The following is an 18,285-nucleotide window of genomic DNA, read 5'->3' on the forward strand; positions in this document are numbered from 1 at the left end:
GTCAAAGGTAGTCAAAGGTATATGAAATACAAATCGTATAGAGAGAAATAGTCCTATAATTCCTATAATAACCACAACCTAAAACTTCTTACCTGGGAATATTGAAGACTCATGTTAAAAAGAACCACCAGCTTCATATGTTCTCATGTTCTGAGCAAGGAACTGAACCGTTAGCTTTCTTACATGGCACATATTGCACTATTACTTTCTTCTCCAACACTTTGTTTCTGCATTATTTACACCAAATTGAACATGTTTAATGATTTATTTGAGGCTAAATTGATATTATTGATGTATTATATTAAGTTAAAATAAGTGTTCATTCAGTATTGTTGCAATTGTCATTATTACAAATACATCTAAAAAAATGTTTTAAAAAATGGCCGATTAATCGGTAAGGGCTTTTTTTGGTCCTCCAATAATCGATATCGGTATTGAAAAATCATAATCGGTCAACCTCTAATTAGTACCATTATGTGTGTATGGAATCTGCACTCTTCACACACCCACACACACACACACAATGTACTGCTTTGGAAACCTCCACTCTAGGTGGCCCAAACCACACTAGTCCTTTCCATGGTAGGACTGTAGGGAGGGAATTGTAGTGTATTGAGTCACTCTGGTTTCTTTAGAATGTAGGTCATCTATAGTCCAGCCCACTGTCTAGGTCCTTCCCCTCTGTCTGACAGGATTCACACTATCAAAACAGACATGTTTCCTTCGAATATAAACATCATAGAGATTCTGTGCTTTCCCTCCCACAAACACACACACACACACACACACACACACACACACACACACACACACACACACACACACACACACACACACACACACACACACACACACACACACACACGCGCGTGTTTTGTATGTTTGTGTATGACAAACACACAAAACATGCTCATACCAGCTCATCAGAAATTTCCCCATATCACATTAAACGATCAGCGTCTGAGCATTGTCATTCCCCTTGTAACCACATAATAGCCTGACATTCTAACCCACTTAGAGAATTCTAGGCTATAAAACTTTCCTTTCACCCTCATAGCGCCAACTGTCACCTCTGCCAGAGCCAATAAAGCTTGTTATAATACTGTAGGTCATTCCAGTTTACGACAATCAGCCTCGAACTTATGATATCATTGACAGAACAATGCTTTCAAAGGGTTATCTGCTCAAAAAAAAGGTTATGGTTAGTGTTAATGGTAGGGGTTAGGTAAAGGTAAGGTTTAAGTTCGGGGTTAGGGGTTGAAATCCTATTTGTGGTCTGAAAGAGCACCCCTTCCTGCATGGCTAGGCTATAGAGCTAGGCTTACGGTTCAGGTTTACACCCAGGTTCAGATTAAGGTTAAGGCCAGGAAACAATGAGAGTTGATTCTTACCCGCAGTCGGGCGCGGGACACCAGCGGCAGTCCGGATCGGAGGCCAGGCAGCGTCGCAGCAGGAACTCCTCATACTTCTCCAGCAGGGCTGCGTCGCCCAAGATGTCCGCCACCTGATGAGGCGCCAGGCGCTCCGAGCACTCGGGGCAGCTGAGATGGACGCGGCTCTCCGTGATCTCGATGCGCAGATACTGGCGCAGGCAGCACAGGCAGGAGCGGTGGCTGCAGCCCAGCAGCTCGGGGAGCTGTTCGGGGGGTTGGGGCACCAGGCACAGGGGGCACTCCAGGAAGTCTGCTGGAGGAGAGGAGCTGGAGGTGGTGGAGCTGGAGGACTGGGGGGGACCCAGGGAGGTCCGGCTGGAAGAGAGGGGCTCTGCTGGGGTGGAGGTCTGAGCGGTGGCTGGGCCCTGGGGAAGGTCCGTGGCGGTGTTGGTAGGGGCTGGGTCGGGTGTGGGGGTGGAAGGGACTACAGGGGGAACAAGGGGGGCAAGTTGCTGTTGTTGATGCTGTTGGTTGTGGAGCTGGGATAAAGGGGTGGCTGCCCCTGCTTTGGCGCTCCGGGAACCCCGTTTGCTGTGGAAGAGGCTGTGGAAGGAGATGCGTCCTTGGCGTTTTCTCGGTGCCCGGCATTTGGGGTTGGGAATGCCGCTCACCGAGGAGTGGGGGGATTCCGAGTCCTTTTCCGATCCCATTTTCCCAGAGAGTGACACACGGTAGCGTCTTTCCTTTTCCGCTCTTATTAGTCTTATATCACCGTCAGGAAGCTTGCCTCACACACACTAAACACAAACACACTCACACACGGGAGTACTTGTGCTCGGGTGAAACCAGAACAGAATGTCACTGATACCCAGTTGTAAACCCTTTTTCCTCTTCCTCTTAAACCCACAAATGGAAAGATAGGTGAGAAGACAAAAGAGAAAGAGAAAGACACAAATAGCCAAAATTCCCCTTCCCTCCCGCTGGCTTTCACACCTCTCACACTCAGTTGCTCCAAATCAAGAATGTGAGAAAAGTCACAGGTGTGCTTTTGTCCAAACCAACATAGGGGTCCAAAATTACAGTAAACTGTTACTGTAAACCACAAAGAGGAGAATGAATACAACAGGAAACGTCACTGTCACTCCTTAGTAAATGGTTCTCAATTCAAACGAGGAGGAAAAAAACATCGAGGAACGTTATAAAAATGTATAGAACAACTTCTTGGGGGTTATTCAAAATGTCTTAAATCCTTCTTGGTGGTTGCTCCAGTCCAATTTTCTTCTGTAGTCCTTTTTCTCTCTTTTCTTCTCCTCTTCTCTTCTGTGTGTGTCTCTCACTCTCTCAATCAACCGTCTGTGAGGAGGAAGAAGAGAACAGGAAGTTAGCTGAGCAGAGAGCACAGGGAGCATGCTCAGTATGACACACCTCTCCCCTCCTTCCTCATTCTCTCTCTCGCTGTTATTACTTCACAATTAACTCTTGGCGCAGATAGTCAGGAAGAATAAATTCATTACACTATGCACACACATACACACCTGGCATAATCACTGATAAAGACATGCTCATTGACTCACACTCATAAGATACAGCCATTTGGAAAGCGAAATACTTTTTTTTTTTTTACTTACTAATGATGATGACATAATGGGTCTTGAAGAGGAAGCAAACTTATTCATCCGTCCATTTAGCTCCTATATTATTTATCCTCTCATTCCTTCTCTTTCTCTCATCTGCTCTTCTCCTTTGTCTCTCTCCGTCAATATGAAACCCTCTCTCTCACACACACTCACACACACACACACACACACACACACACACGTCGCAAGCTGCTCTCCACTTCACACTGCGCTTCTACTGCGGTTGCCATGACGATGTGCACTAGGAGCCGAGCAAACAGCGACCCACTCAGTGACTGTGGCACTTATGTATGCACTGACACACACACACACAAGTAACACATGTACTCTTGTCATTTACTCACATATATATATATATATATATATATATAATGCAGACACTGGTAAATATAGCACTGATTAATGTATGTGTGTATTGACACAGTGTTATAGGTGAGAGTGTGTGTGTGTGTGTGTGTGTGTGTGTGTGTGTGTGTGTGTGTGTGTGTGTGTGTGTGTCGAAAGTAATGTTATGCTAAGATAAGAGAAAAGGGCAAGAGAGAATCAGAGGGAGGGTTATGAGGGTTGACATTCAGAATCTGTGCCCCTCTCTTTAAGGTAGCCTATATATACCCACCTTCTAAGCACACACACACTGAGTCATAACTGTGTCATTACTGTGTTCTGGCCTGTTTTCTTCCTCCTAAAGTATGCCTGGTCTATGACAAGGTCTATGACAAGGCAAATCTGATTATGATTCCAGTAGTAGCCTTTGAGTGCAGGAGGCTGAGAGACAGACACAGACAGAGGATCAACCAGTATGAGTCATAAAACATCAGACTTCAGCCCTTGTTGACAGACAGGTATATGGGAAAGGGCTGGGCTATCATAGATACTGCATGTAGCTAGCCATGATTGATTGAAATACTATTGGGTCAGTGACTGACAGATAGCAGCACCAATCGATAAGAGACCTTGGCTGAAAGAACTGGATGTTGTCTGTTTGCTTGCTCTCTTGCCTTGCACAGCCCTTAATAACAGCCAATAGCCACAGTTAAGACAGGTTGACCGGTAGTGATAGCGTTAGACAAAGGCTACAGGCTATCACAACAGGTTGTGTTGAAAGAAGAACATTGAACCATATTGATGAAACTGTAGTAGATTTCCACCACGTTACAGACGTACGTACACACACACACACACACGCGATGAGATGGAAATAAACATTCTGTTATCCCAGCAGCAGTGCAGTAACCATGGTGCCTCTTCCCTCCCTGATCTGCTTGGCTGGCGGGTGAAGTGAAAGGGCCACTGTTGAATCATGGATAGCCATGGAGTATAAAAATAATGCCAATTTATAGACACTATATCTACAAAACACCCCTTCAAATTAGTGGATTCGGCTATTTCGGTCACAGTATAACATCGAGCACACAGCTGTGAAATCTCCATAGACAAACAAGTCAGTTCGTCATATTTCTGCTCTGCTAGAACTGCCCAGGTCAACTGTAAGTGCTGTTATTGTGAAATGGAGCAACAACGGCTCTGCCGCGAAGTGGTAGGCCACACAAGCTCGCAGAACGGGACCGCCGAAGGCTGAAGCATGTAAAAATGGTCTGTCCTCGGTTGCAACACTCACTACAGAGTTCCAAACTGCCTTTGGAAGCAACGTCAGCACAAGAACTGTTCTTCGGGAGCTTCATGAAATGGGTTCCATGGCCAAGCAGCATCACACAAGCTTAAGATTACCGAGCACAATGCCGAGCGTCGGCTGATGTGGTGTAAAGCTCGGCGCCATTGTACTCTGGAGGAGCAGAAATGCGTTCTTTGGAGTGATGAATCACGCTTCACCATCTGGCAGTCCGAAGGACGAATTTGGGTTTGGCTGATGTCAGGAGAACGCTACCTGCCCGAATGCATAGTGCCAACTGTAAAGTTTGGTGGAGGAGGAATAATGGTCTGGGGCTGTTTTTCATGATTTGGGCTAGGTCTCTTAGTTCCGGGTGAAGGGAAATCTGAACACTACAGCATACAATGACATTCTAGACGATTCTGTGCTTCCAACTTTGTGGCAATAGTTTGGGGAAGGCCCTTTCCTGTTTTAGCATGACAATGCCCCCATGCACAAAGTGAGGTCCATACAGAAATGGTTTGTCGAGATCGGTGTGGAAGAACTTGACTGGCCTGCACAGAGGCCTGACCTCAACCCCATCAAACACCTTTGGTATAAATTGGAACACCGACTGCGAGCCAGGCAAAATTGCCCAACATCAGTGCCCGACCACACTAACACTGTTGTGGCTGAATGGAAGCAAGTCCCCACAGCAATGTTCCAACACCTAGTGGAAAGCCTTCCCATAAGAGTGGAAGCTGTTATAGCAGCAAAGGGGGGACCAACTCCATATTAATTCCCATGATTTTGAAATGAGATGGTCAATGAGCAGGTGTCAACATACTTTTGTCATGTAGTCAGCAGAATTGGTAATAGCCCTCTCATCATACACTCTTAGAAAAAAAGTGTTTTCGGCTGTCCCAATAGGAGAATCCTTTTTGGTTCCAGGGAGTACCCTTTTCTGTTCCATGTAGAACCCTCTAGTGACGGTGGAAAAAAACAGATAGTTACATATCGGGATATTATTTTTGACGATATATCATACCGTTTTGACAAGATCACAAAATTATTTTTGCGCTAGTTTGCTGCAACAAAATTCCAATATTTTCCCAATTAGCTTTCTGCACTTTTATTTCTATGACTCATCCAAACTCGTTTTCTCATGGCTCTCTCCTGTCCCTCTGCAGGAATATGTATGGAACAATGAAGCGCCCCAACAAATAATAATCACAATACTGAATCACAATATATATAGAATCGTGAGAATCACAATACATATCAGATCGGCACCTAAGTATTGTGATAACATTGTATCGTAAGGTCCCTGGCAATTCCCAACCCTAGAACCCTCTGTGGAAAGGGTTCTACAAGGGATCCAAAAAAGGTTCTATCTGGAATCAAAAAGGGTTCTTCAAAAGGTTCTCCTATGGGGACAGCTGAAGAACCCTTTTAGGTTCTAGAACCCTTAAAAGGATAGTACCTTTTTTTTCCTAAGACTGTACCCTCAGGTTGGCACTAGCCTCTACTCTATGATGAAACATAATTGCAATCTGTGTGTGTGTGTGTGTGTGTGTGTGTGTGTGTGTGTGTGTGTGTGGATGATAGCTTTCTATAGCCCTGCGTGAGTGCCTTTTTATGTCTACATGACTCTGTAAGAGTTGACAGAAAACACCCAAGTGTGTGTGTGTGTGTGTGTGTGTGTGTTCGTGTCACTTCAAACTGAACTTGATGACAAAATAGATTGTCCCTGGAAACTGTGTAAAAGTGGACTACACTGACTGTCAGAAAATAATTATGTTCATATGTCTCCTATGAGATTCCTTTTCAGAGGTAAAGGGAAATGCATGATTCTGTAAAAGGCTTTCAAGAGAAATAGCTCTTATGAAAATGACCTTTCTCCCTTTGGTAACAAATTCAAATGTTAAAAAGCATAAAGAAATTCCTCATCTGGTTCAAAAACTCTCCTTCAATATATACTGAACAAAAATAGAAACGCAACCATTTCAAATATTTTACTGAGTTACAGTTCATATAAGAAAATCAGTCAATAGAAATTAGGCCCTAATCTATGCATTTCACATGACTGGGAATGCAGATATGAGTCTGTTGGTCACAGATACCTTTAAAAAAAAAGTAGGGCGTGGATCAGAAAACCAGTCAGTATCTGGTGTGACCCCCATTTGCCTCATGCAGTGCGAGACATCTGATTCATATAGAGTTGATCAGGCGGTTGATTGTGGCTTGTGGAACGTTGTCCCAGTCCTCTTCAATGGCTGTGCGAAGTTGCTGGATATTGGCGGGAACTGGAACATGCTGCCGTCGATCCAGAGCTTCCCACACATGCTCAATGGGTGACATGTCTGGTGAGTATGCAGGCCATGGAAAAACTGGGACACTTTCAGCTTCTAAGAATTGTGTACAGATCCTTGCGACATAGGGCTGTGCATTATCATGCTGAAACATGAGGTGATGGCAGCGGATGAATGGCACGACAATGGGCCTCAGGATATCATCACGGTATCTCTGTGCATTCACATTGCCATCAATAAAATGCAATTGTGTTTGTTGTCCATAGTTTATGCCTGCCCATACCATAACCACACCGCCACCATGTGGACATCAGCAAGCCGTTTGCCCACATGACGCCATACACGTGGTCTGCATTTGTGAGGCCGGTTGGACGCATTGCCAAATTCTCTAAAAAGACGGAGGCGGCTTATGGTAGATACATGAACATTAAATTATCTGGCAACAGCTCTGGTGGCCATTCTTGCAGTCAGCATGCCAATTTCCCCCCAGGTGGATGGATTATCCTGGCAAAATGAGAAATGCTCATTAACAGGGATGTGAAAAAATGTGTCCACAAAATTTGAGAGAAATAAGCTTTTTGTGAGTATTTGGAACATTTCTGGGATCTTTTACTTCAGCTCATGAAACATGGGACCAACACTTTTCATGCTGCGTTAATATTTTTGCTCAGTGTGGGTATTAGAGCTGTACTCAGTTACTGTTCGGTGTAAATGGCATTATATAGCTTTCATTACATTAGCAAATGTGTCATCTCCGGCATTAAGAAAGTATTCTTGTCAAGTGACAATATATTTGGAAGGGTTTTGATGCATCTAGTATCCAAACGTTAGACCTTTTCGGATCATTATAGTGGGATATATATTGAATGTAGCCTCTACATGACTTGAGAGAGAGAGACAGAGAGACATAAATAGAAAGAGGGATGAGAGTGAGTGAGGAGGCATGGCAGATGGGCATGAACAGGCTGAAGACTCAGTGGTCTATGTTCTGTGATCGGCACACGCTTTTTCCCCCTCACTTGTCCTCCCACTCGACTGCTGCTCGCGCACGCACACACGCACACACAATCTCTCGCTGTGATGTACAATTACACTAATTACATTTTATTTAGCCACTAAGCAGCTGTAGTTTCTTGTCTTCTGAATTAAAAACCTCTCGGACATGTCAGATATTGTTATGCTTGCTGCTGCAAGGTGAGTCAACTGTGTGCAGAGCCTCTTGACAGAGACATTACTCTTCTTGGACATTAAGTGGGGCCAGTTTGTGCTTTCAGTTTGTTTGGCCTCGTCTCAGCAATTCTATTTCCGGAAGACACTGAAACTGTACAGTCTAAGTACTTTAGGATCCTCCATCCTTCCCAGGAACCCTATGAACCTACATACTGCCTCTATGCACGCACGCAAGTCAATTTGATATGATACTGTAAGTCAATTTGATATGATACCGGTGTGCCACTGAAAGACCCGATAGTTGTTACACAAGCTGCTGAGTCAGAGCTGATTTGTTGCTGTTGCAGAGCTGTTTTGGGGTTACACTTTTACAAGCCTCTGCAAATACCTTATGCAATGTATTATTATGCATGCTTTTATTGCAATGAAGACAATAAAAGCATGGATCTATTTTGGACCAGGGACTTCCAACCAAAGTAAAAGGGAAGACTGGGGATGTCCCTATTATACTGTTGGGCTATTTTTCACTTTGGCAACTTTGATTATGCTTTATAAAATACATATGTTTTGTGTGTGTGTAAATGTCATATTATTCAGGGATATAGTTGATATTCAGAAATATGGTTGACACAAACTAACACAATGGGGGCACAGTAGGCTTCTGATACAGTACTATACTCCAGTAGGCTACTGATACAGTACTATACTCCAGTAGGCTTCTGATACAGTACTATACTCCGGTAGGCTTCTGATACAGTACTATACTCCAGTAGGCTACTGATACAGTACTACACTCCAGTAGGCTACTGATACAGTACTACACTCCAGTAGGCTACTGATACAGTACTACACTCCAGTAGGCTTCTGATATAGTACTATACTCCAGTAGGCTTCTGATGCAGTACTATGCTCCAGTAGGCTTCTGATACAGTACTATACTCCAGTAGGCTTCTGATACAGTACTATACTCCAGTAGGCTTCTGATACAGTACTATGCTCCAGTAGGCTACTGATACAGTACTACGCTACAGTAGGCTACTGATACAGTACTACACTCCAGTAGGCTACTGATACAGTACTACACTCCAGTAGGCTACTGATACAGTACTATACTCCAGTAGGCTTCTGATATAGTACTATACTCCAGTAGGCTACTGATACAGTACTATGCTCCAGTAGGCTACTGATACAGTACTATGCTCCAGTAGGCTACTGATACAGTACTACACTCCAGTAGGCTACTGATACAGTACTACGCTCCAGTAGGCTACTGATACAGTACTATGCTCCAGTAGGCTACTGATACAGTACTATGCTCCAGTAGGCCTAAGTAATTAAAACTCACCATCACACAAACAATCCGATTCATGTCACTGTGTGGTTGTTTACAAAGACTGACAGACAGCGGGGTAGGCAGACGAGCTGGTAAGCTAATTAGCTGGTTTGTAGTGATACTACCTAAACCCTCTGTAAGCCCTGAGCTCTAACTGAGGACTGAGGCCTGTGTCTCTGGGCTGAGTCTCTGGGTAGAGCAGGTGGTCTGTGTGAACTCAGGTTTACTGGTTTACTAAATTCATTAGAGCAGAAGGGCGCAATAACAGGTTAATAAAGAGCCTCCCGAGTGGCGCAGCGGTCTGAGGCAATGCATCTCAGTGCTAGAGGTGTCACTACAGACCCTGGTTCAATTCCAGGCTGTATCACAACCGGCCGTGAGTGGGAGTCCCATAGGGCGGCGCACAATTGGCGGCCAGCGTTGTCTGGGTTAGGGTTTGGCCGGGGTAGGCCATCATTGTAAATAATAATTTGTTCTTAACTGACTTGCCAAGTTAAATAAAGGTTAAATAAAAACAATAAATAAAAATAATGAAGGTAGCGACAGCAGCGTGAGGCAGGTGAGATGCCTCTCAGTGTGTTGTTCTCTTTATCGACATCTTTCAATCTCTCCTGGCAGAAGTTAATATAGGAGGGAGGAAACAGAGGGAACTGCCCCTATGGCTACGACTCTCTTTCCTCTCTCTCTCTTCCCCTCTCTGTGACGAGGCCATCGCCGTGTCTCGCTAACATGCTGGACAGGCCAAGACTGCTGCCTCCTCCAAACACCAGGCCAGTTGAGTCATGTCGTGATGTGATGAAAACTGGGTTAAAAAGGAAACATGTCCTTCTGTTCAGCCAAAAGCGCCATTATCTGGTTGCCTACTGATTCATAGTGTTTGGCGGTCATTTGGAGGCCATTTGGAGCCCTCCCACACTATCGGTTTTATAAGGTAATGGAAGATGTGGGAGTTTTAAAAAAGGGGTTGAGAGCCAGAGACAGTCGTTGGCCATTCTGTGGAAGCACCTAGAGAAACCAGACTTTGCGTTTCCTCTGAATTTTCCTCAGAACTGAAGCTGTCAGGGAGGAGTGGTCAGCCAGTCTCGCATCCCTTTTCAAACAAAATGAAACAACAGGAATACCCTGGAATAACCCCATTACAAGCACTCGAACACACACGCCACGCACCCACATACTTATACACCCAGTCATCCACACATTGACACATCGTCAAACAAAAACACACACACACGCGCACACACACACACACACTTATGTGTTGCATAAGAGATACACACGTATGAATGCCCCTCTGATTCAGTGAGATAAAAGGGAGAGTCAGGCTACGAGGTTCTATAATTAGAGGAGCATTCAGGAGACAAACTGCTGAGTTGTTGAATGTTTAATGTGAAGCCTGGAGGCGTCACAGCGGCAGAGAATAGGCCCAGGTCCCAGCCCCACAGCCCCCTGAGCCCCAATCCACCAGCACAGACCAGGGCATACCAGCCAGCCAGTGGATATGAAAGACAGGGAGGGGCCGGGTCGTTTGAAAGAGAAATAGAAGGAGGTGAGACATGGTCAATGAGGACAGTGCATGTGAGTGGAGATAGATACAGTATGTCACATAGGCCTAGTATGGTTGACTGTTAGGCTGACTTCCAGTGGACTGTAACCTGAAGCGGCCTTAACAAACTATGATTACGAGAATAGTTCTAGTATGTGGGACCAGAGACTACAAATGAAGTCAGCGTTTCCAGTAAATAGAGGTAATATAGTTGCAGGGTAGTGAGTGTTGACTTGCCTATTAGTTGTTGAAGACAGACGGTAACTAGAGCAAGCAGATGGATACCAGGCTTTCATGGTTGCATGTCGTCACCTCTTTCCTCTCTCTCTCTCAATGGAATGATATTAATATCCTGGCCTCAATAATGCTTTCGGAACAAACAGGGGAGCGGTGGGACAAGGAACGCATGAGTGAGAGGGGAGAGGAGGAAATTGAGAATGAGAGGGCATTCGACATGACGGGCATTTTGGAATAGAGATGTCAAAGAATGCTCAGAGGTGTTAAACAGTAGCTCACCACATCCTACAGGCTACTGTAGCAACATGCATGTACACAAACAAACACAGACGAAACACACAGTAGTTATGTACTATGGTACTCTATCATCAGCCTTGCCTCACTGTTAGATTACTGTGCACTTGTTTTATACTCAAGAATAAGGAGCAGTCAAAACATGCACAATATTATGGGATATATACACAATATATTCAAAGGTATGTGGACACCCCTTCAAATTAGTGGAAATGGCTTTTTCCAGCCACGCCCATTGCTGACAGGTGTATATATTTGAGCACAGAGCCAGGCAATCTCCATAGACAAGCATTGGCAGTAGAATGACCTTACTGAAGAGCTCAGTGACTTTCAACGTTGCACTGTCATAGGATGCCACCTTTCCAACAAGTCAGTTCATCACATCTCTGCCCTGCTAGAGCTGCCCCGGTCAACTGTAAATGCTGTTATTGTGAAGTGGAAACGTCTAGGAGCAACAACGGCTCTGCCGTGAAGTGGTAGGCCACACAAGCTCACAGAAAGGGACCGCCGAGGGTTGAAGCAAGTAGCGCATAAAAATTGTCTATCCTCAGTTTTAACACTCATTACAGAGTTCCAAACTTCCTCTGGAAGCAACATCAGCACAAGAACAGTTCGTTGGGAACTTCATGAAATGGATTTCCATGTCCAAACATCAAATCAAATGTTATTTGTCACATGCGCCGAATACAACAGGTAAATGAAAGTAAAAAATTATAAAAAGTAACACAATAAAATAACAATAGCGAGTCTATATACAGGGGGTACCGGTACAGAGTCAATGTGCAGGGGTACAGGTTAGTTGACGTAATTTGTACACGTAGGTATGGATAAAAGTGACTATGCATCGAAAATAGACAGCGCGTAGGCCAGTGGCGCTGCCAGGGGGGGCACCCCTTGGTACAATAGCTGGCCCCCCCACTGAGTCCCCTCGCGGGTCGCATATGCATAATATGCTTCTATCTGATATTTTACATTAGGTACTATTCATTTAAATCAATAATGTATATTTTTCATAATAGTTCATGTGAAAGAAAATGACAAATGCATAGCCAGCCAGATGCTTTTGACCGTCCGGAATTGAGTCACACTCCGACCCGCCACCCCTTCCCGGCCTGCTACTGCACAGTGCACTGCCAGATGACAGCAGCAGGTGAGCTCAGCCTCGTGTCTCTGGTGGCATCATCGGAAGCTAGGCTAGCTGGCAGATGCCTGCAGAGTTGAGACCACCAGACTGCTAACGGGTAAGTAAGTCATACAGTACTAGTTACAGCTATGCTCTGCAGGATAGAGAGTGTTAGCTAACTATAGTTAGAGTTATCGTAGCTTTCCAGAACGATTTTCAAACCACTTGATGAACTTAGGACTGCCAGAGCATCTAGCTAGCTGACATTATAGCGTTAGCTTACTAGCTACGATTAGCCACTGTAGCTATGTCAATTTGCAGACGATGAAGAGAAAGTCCACGGATATCTCTTCATTCTTTAAGAAGAACAGTAGTACAGGGGAGATACAGCCGACAGGGGAGCAGCAGCAGAGGGTTAAACGTTAGTGAGGATGCAGTCGAAGATGATGATAACGTCATTGAGCAAGCCATTGAACAGGCAGTGGTAGTGAGAGAGCATGGCAGAACATGACGGCGACGAACTGGCACAGGCAGCATCAGTGACAGAGCACAGTGAAGAACACCAGACAGCAGCACGGCACAAAAGTGCGGAACAGGCAGCAACAACAGTTCCAGAGGTCAACAAACAAGCGAGGCAGGACCCAGCTAGAGCTATTCAACCCGTTCCTGGACCAATAGGTGAAGTTATGACAGCATGACAGTGCCCCTGATAATGAAATGGGTGGCTAGAGAGTAATGTTATAATCACATAAAGCCTTCTGATTCATGTTTATTGGTAGTTGAGTTTGAATAGTCTGAATTGTCTGTAGGCCGATATTACAAATTAGCCCAAATAGATCTACAGTGTGTCGGCCTCCTTGTAACATTCACCAATGTTTTTGGTGAGATAAAACATCTGTCAGATATTTTACAGTACCCATAACTCAATTTGGGCACAGCTGTTACCCTTGTTGATTCTCTTGCTGACACATTGAACAGTTATAGAGAGGGCTCTCGCTTGAATGAGATTTGGGACAACACTGTGACCTCCAGGCCGTCCAGGGCGTCAGATCACACCAAGCTCTAGGCTTGATGGGCATCACATTCCCACTCCAATAGTTCAAAGACAGGTCAACACGGATAAGGAGTCATTCGGGGCAGGTTCATTCATTCCAATAGTTGATGTGCTTCTCTCTGAGGTGAAGAGAAGATGTTCTACAGGAAATTGTGTCATCATGCAAGGCCTTGAATCTCTGCAGTCCCACATTTTGTGTTTTCCATTTGTCTCACAATACAACTGCAGCACTGAGGATCTGGAATATGAGATCCCTCAACTTAAGCGAATTCTTGATAGGAAGCAAACTGGTGGCTTGGAAACACCAGTTTAATAGAGCTCACAGTCTTCCTTGAGCCATATAGGGAGGTGTTCCACGGGATGTTTAAACTTTGCATTACCTGTGAGCACTGCAGCATGTGAGCACAGTTTTCCTGTGCTAAAGTTAATCAAGACTGTCTTGAGAAATACAATGAGTGACGAGCGATTGCTCCATTTGGGGGTGTTAAGAGTAGAGTCAAGAAGGGCGAGGGCCATAAATCTTGATTTTTGTGGATGTGTTTGCCAAAAAAGACACAGCAACAGGCGAATAAAGCTGTATTGAAAATAATGTAGCCCTTAAAGCAGGGATAAGAATAGGTTGTGATTAGGCTATAGTAAAATGTACATTGTTCATGATAATGCTTTTTTTTGTTATGTTTTTCCATTTTTGGACATAGTCTATAATATATTTGTTTACAAAAAGACAGCAACAGATGAATAAAGCTGTATTGAAAAGAATGTAGCCTATTAAAGCAGGGATATGAATAGGCTATGAGTATATAGTATTATAGCTATAGTCAAATGTATATTGTTGTCCATTATTATGCTTTTTTGTTTTGTTTTTCATTTTTGGACATTTTACAGTTGAAGTCAGAAGTTTACATACACTTATGTTGGAGTCAATAAAACTTGTTTTTTCAACCACTCCACAAGTGTCTTGTTAACAAACTATAATTTTGGCAAGTCGGTTCGGACATCTACTTTGTGCATGACACAAGTAATTTTTCCAACAATTGTTTACAGACAGATTATTTCACATATAATTCACTGTCTCACAATTCCAGTGGGTCAGAAGTTTACATACACTAAGTTGGCTGTGCCTTTAAACAGCTGGGAAAATTCCAGAAAATGATGTCATGGCGTTAGAAGCTTCTGACAAGGTAATTGACATAATTTGAGTCAATTGGAGGTGTACCTGTGGATGTATTTCAAGGCCTACCTTCAAACTCAGTGCCTCTTTGCTTGACATCATTGGAAAATCAAAAGAAAATCAGCCAAGACCTCAGAAAAATAAATTGTAGACCTCCACAAGTCTGGTTCATCCTTGGGAGCAATTTCCAAATGCCTGAAGGTACCACGTTCATCTGTACAAACAAGCGTATGCAAGTATAAACACAATGGGACCACGCTGCCGTCATACCAGGAGAAGGAGTGGTTGGTGCGAAAAGTGCAAATCAATCCCAGAACAACAGCAAAGGACCTTGTGAAGATGCTGGAGGAAACAGGTACAAAACTATCTATATCCACAGTAAAACGAGTCCTATATCGACATAACCTGAAAGGCCGCTGAGCAAGGAAGAAGCCACTGCTCCAAAACCGTCATAAAAAAAGCCAGACTACAGTTTGCAACTGCACATGGGGACAAAGATCGTACTTTTTGGAGAAATGTCTTCTGGTCTGATGAAATAAAAATAGAACTGTTTGGCTATAATGACCATTGTTATGTTTGGAGGAAAAAGGGGGAGGCTTGCAAGCCGAAGAACACCATCCCAAACGTGAAGCACAGGGGTGGCAGCATCATGGTGTGGTGGTGCTTTGCTGCAGGAGGAACTGGTGCACTTCACAAAATAGATGGCCGCATGAGGATGGAAAATTATGTGGATATATTGAAGAAACATCTCAAGACATCAGTCAGGAAGTTAAAGGTTGGCCGCAAATGGGTCTTCCAAATGGACAATGACCCCAAGCATACTTCCAAAGTTGTGGCAAAATGGCTTAAGGACAACAAAGTCAAGGTATTGTAGTGGCCATCACAAAGCCATGACCTCAATCCTATAGAAAATGTGTGGGCAGAAATAAATAATTCTCTCAACTATCATTGTGACATTTCACATTCGTAAAATAAAGTGGTGATCCTAACTGACCTAAGACAGAGACTTTTTACTTGGATTAAATGGCAGGAATTGTAAAAAAAAAACGGAGTGTAAATGTATTTGGCTAAGGTGTATGTAAACTTCTGACTTCAACTGTATAATATTTTTGCTTACAAAAAAAGACACAGCAACAGCCGAATAAAGCTGTATTGAAAATAATTGGAGGCCTCTGTGTGATGTTTTTAAACTCAAGTAGGCTTGTTCCCAGTAAATGTTGTGTTCCTTACAATCAATGTGCTCCCTCAAATTAAAGCTGTATATTTGTATTTTTAAGGAAAAGGACAACTCGCCTATTTGAAGAACAATGAATCGCCTAAACACATTTATACAGATAAATAACACATTTAAACAGGATTGTTGTGGAACTCAAAATGTACCGGTACTAGTCAATGCACATCAGATAAATAGTAACATTAACTGTAAAATAAGAAACCAAAGTATATCAGTATGCGATTCCTTAACTCTCATATTGACATAGTTTTGAACTAGCCTATTTACTACAACAGCATAAGAGAATTCCTGAATTTCAGTTTTGGCTTTGGTTTTGGTGAGCCACCTCGAGATTTTCAGTGGCCCAACCTGGCCACTGCACGTAGCAGTAGCGAAAAACAAATATGGGGGGGGGTCAATGTAAACAGTCCTGGTGGCCATTTAATTAATTGTTCAGCAGTCTTATGGCTAGAAGCTGTTTAAGGAGCCTTTTGGTCCTAGAATAGGCGCTCCGGTACCGTTTTCCGTGCAGAAGCCTAACATCACCATGTGCAATGCCAAGCATCAGCTGGAGTGGTGTAAAGCCATTGGACATTGGAGCAGTGGAAACGTGTTCTCTGGAGTGATGGATCACGCTTCACCATCTGGAAATCAGATGGACAAATCTGGTTTTGCCAGAACACTAGCTGCCCCAATGCATAGTGGCAACTGTATAGTTTGGTGGAGGAGGAATAATGATCTGGGGCTGTTTTTCATGGTTCAGGCTAGTCCCCTTAGTTCCAGTGAAGGGAAATCTGAACGCTACAGCATACAATGACATTCGAGACGATTCTGTGCTTCCAACTTTGTAGCAACAGTTTGGGGAAGGCCCTTTCCTGTTTCAGCATGACAATGCCCCCATGCACAAAACAAGGTCCATACAGGAAATGGTTTGTCGAGATCGGTGTGGAAGAACGTGACTGGCCTGCACTGAGCCCGACCTCAACCCCATCAAATACCTTTGGGATGAATTGGAATGCCAACTAGGAGCCAGGCCTAATCGCCAAACATCACTAATGCTCTTGGCTGAATGGAAGCAAGTCCCTGCAGCAATGTTCCAACATCTAGTGGAAGGCCTTCCCAGAAGACTGGAGGCTGTTATAGCAGCAAAAGTGGGATCAGCTCCATATCAATGCCCATGATTTTGGAATGAGATGTTCGACGAGAAGGTGTCCACATACTTTTGGTCATGTAGTGTACCTGTAGTGGCAGTTCATATAAACTGATCAGGTAGCAAACTATCACTTCCGTTAGCGATAGGTTACTAACCTTAATGTAGCCTAGTAGGCAACTGAGCGACATGACATTCCAAACCGCATGATGAAATGTGTAAAAATCGAACTCTTGAACATGTTGCAATTTGTGTCAAGGCCCAATACGGCAGACTTTTCTTACCTCGGGGTAGTATGAGACCGTTTTCTGGTACCCGTTGTGAGTCTTCTCCCGTGAGTGGCGATGCGCATTGATCGATTGCTTTGGGCGTGTTGAAGTCCTCGTTTTGTCTAGGCTATTTCATCTCAGCCTCCAATACGGGACCTGACACCATTCCTAAAATATCAATGGACTATATATATATATATATATATATATATGCGTGTAGACTGAATATACAATACAGCTGTGACCCCGTCCCCTATTTGGAGCGCAACAGAACAATCTTCGCAGCTTGCTTCTTTGCTCTCTGACGGAGGAAAACCCTGTGCGGCTACCAACATGGAACACGGAAACCCCACCCGTCCGTAGTGACGTCACATTTGGAAACTCAAAATGCATTTACTGGGTCTTCACGAAGGGAAACTGATGTCATTGTTTGTGGAATGAAATCACCTGGAACATTATTTTGTGTAGAGGTCCCAGAAATAAGTAAAATCCTAAAGATAGTGCTTACCACAGTCGATGACGAATTTCATCCAACTTTACAGATTTGTTTACCTTTATTCAATGAGGCAAGTCAGTTAAGATCAAATTCCTCTTTTCATTGCAACAGTGGGTAAACTGCCTTGTTCAGGGGCCTCGGAGAATCGATCTTGCAAACCTTTCGGTTACAAGTCCAACGCTCTAACAACTAGGCTACCTGCCACCCCCGAACAAGGCAGTTGATTGAGGGCTGGAGCCATGTACTTGGATTCATGGTCTCAAAGTACATCTCTCAGTGTCAATAATAATTTAGAGATTTTCCTGACCAGGTGATTACACAT

The 18,285-nt window shown here is 43.9% G+C and overlaps 1 protein-coding gene across 2 annotated transcripts in view; it reads right to left on the bottom strand.

Moving 5' to 3' along the window:
* Nucleotides 1-17,822, bottom strand: part of LOC109907575 (E3 ubiquitin-protein ligase RNF19B-like) — a 34,207-nt gene extending 16,385 nt beyond the window's left edge. Inside the window, exons 1-2 of one of the 2 annotated variants that reach the window (XM_020505618.2) lie at nucleotides 17,483-17,822; nucleotides 1,392-2,726 (exon numbers count right to left, since the gene is read on the bottom strand). In XM_020505618.2, coding sequence (XP_020361207.1) covers nucleotides 1,392-2,083 — 692 coding nt within the window. In that variant the 5' untranslated portion in view covers nucleotides 2,084-2,726; nucleotides 17,483-17,822. Of the gene's footprint in view, nucleotides 1-1,391; nucleotides 2,727-3,001; nucleotides 3,305-17,482 lie in introns of those variants that run through there. The other variant, XM_031793731.1, reaches the window with a different exon arrangement.
* Nucleotides 17,823-18,285: the final 463 nt, after the last annotated feature.

The sequence above is a fragment of the Oncorhynchus kisutch genome, linkage group LG17 (genome assembly GCF_002021735.2).
Source record: "Oncorhynchus kisutch isolate 150728-3 linkage group LG17, Okis_V2, whole genome shotgun sequence".
Lineage (NCBI taxonomy): Eukaryota > Metazoa > Chordata > Actinopteri > Salmoniformes > Salmonidae > Oncorhynchus > Oncorhynchus kisutch.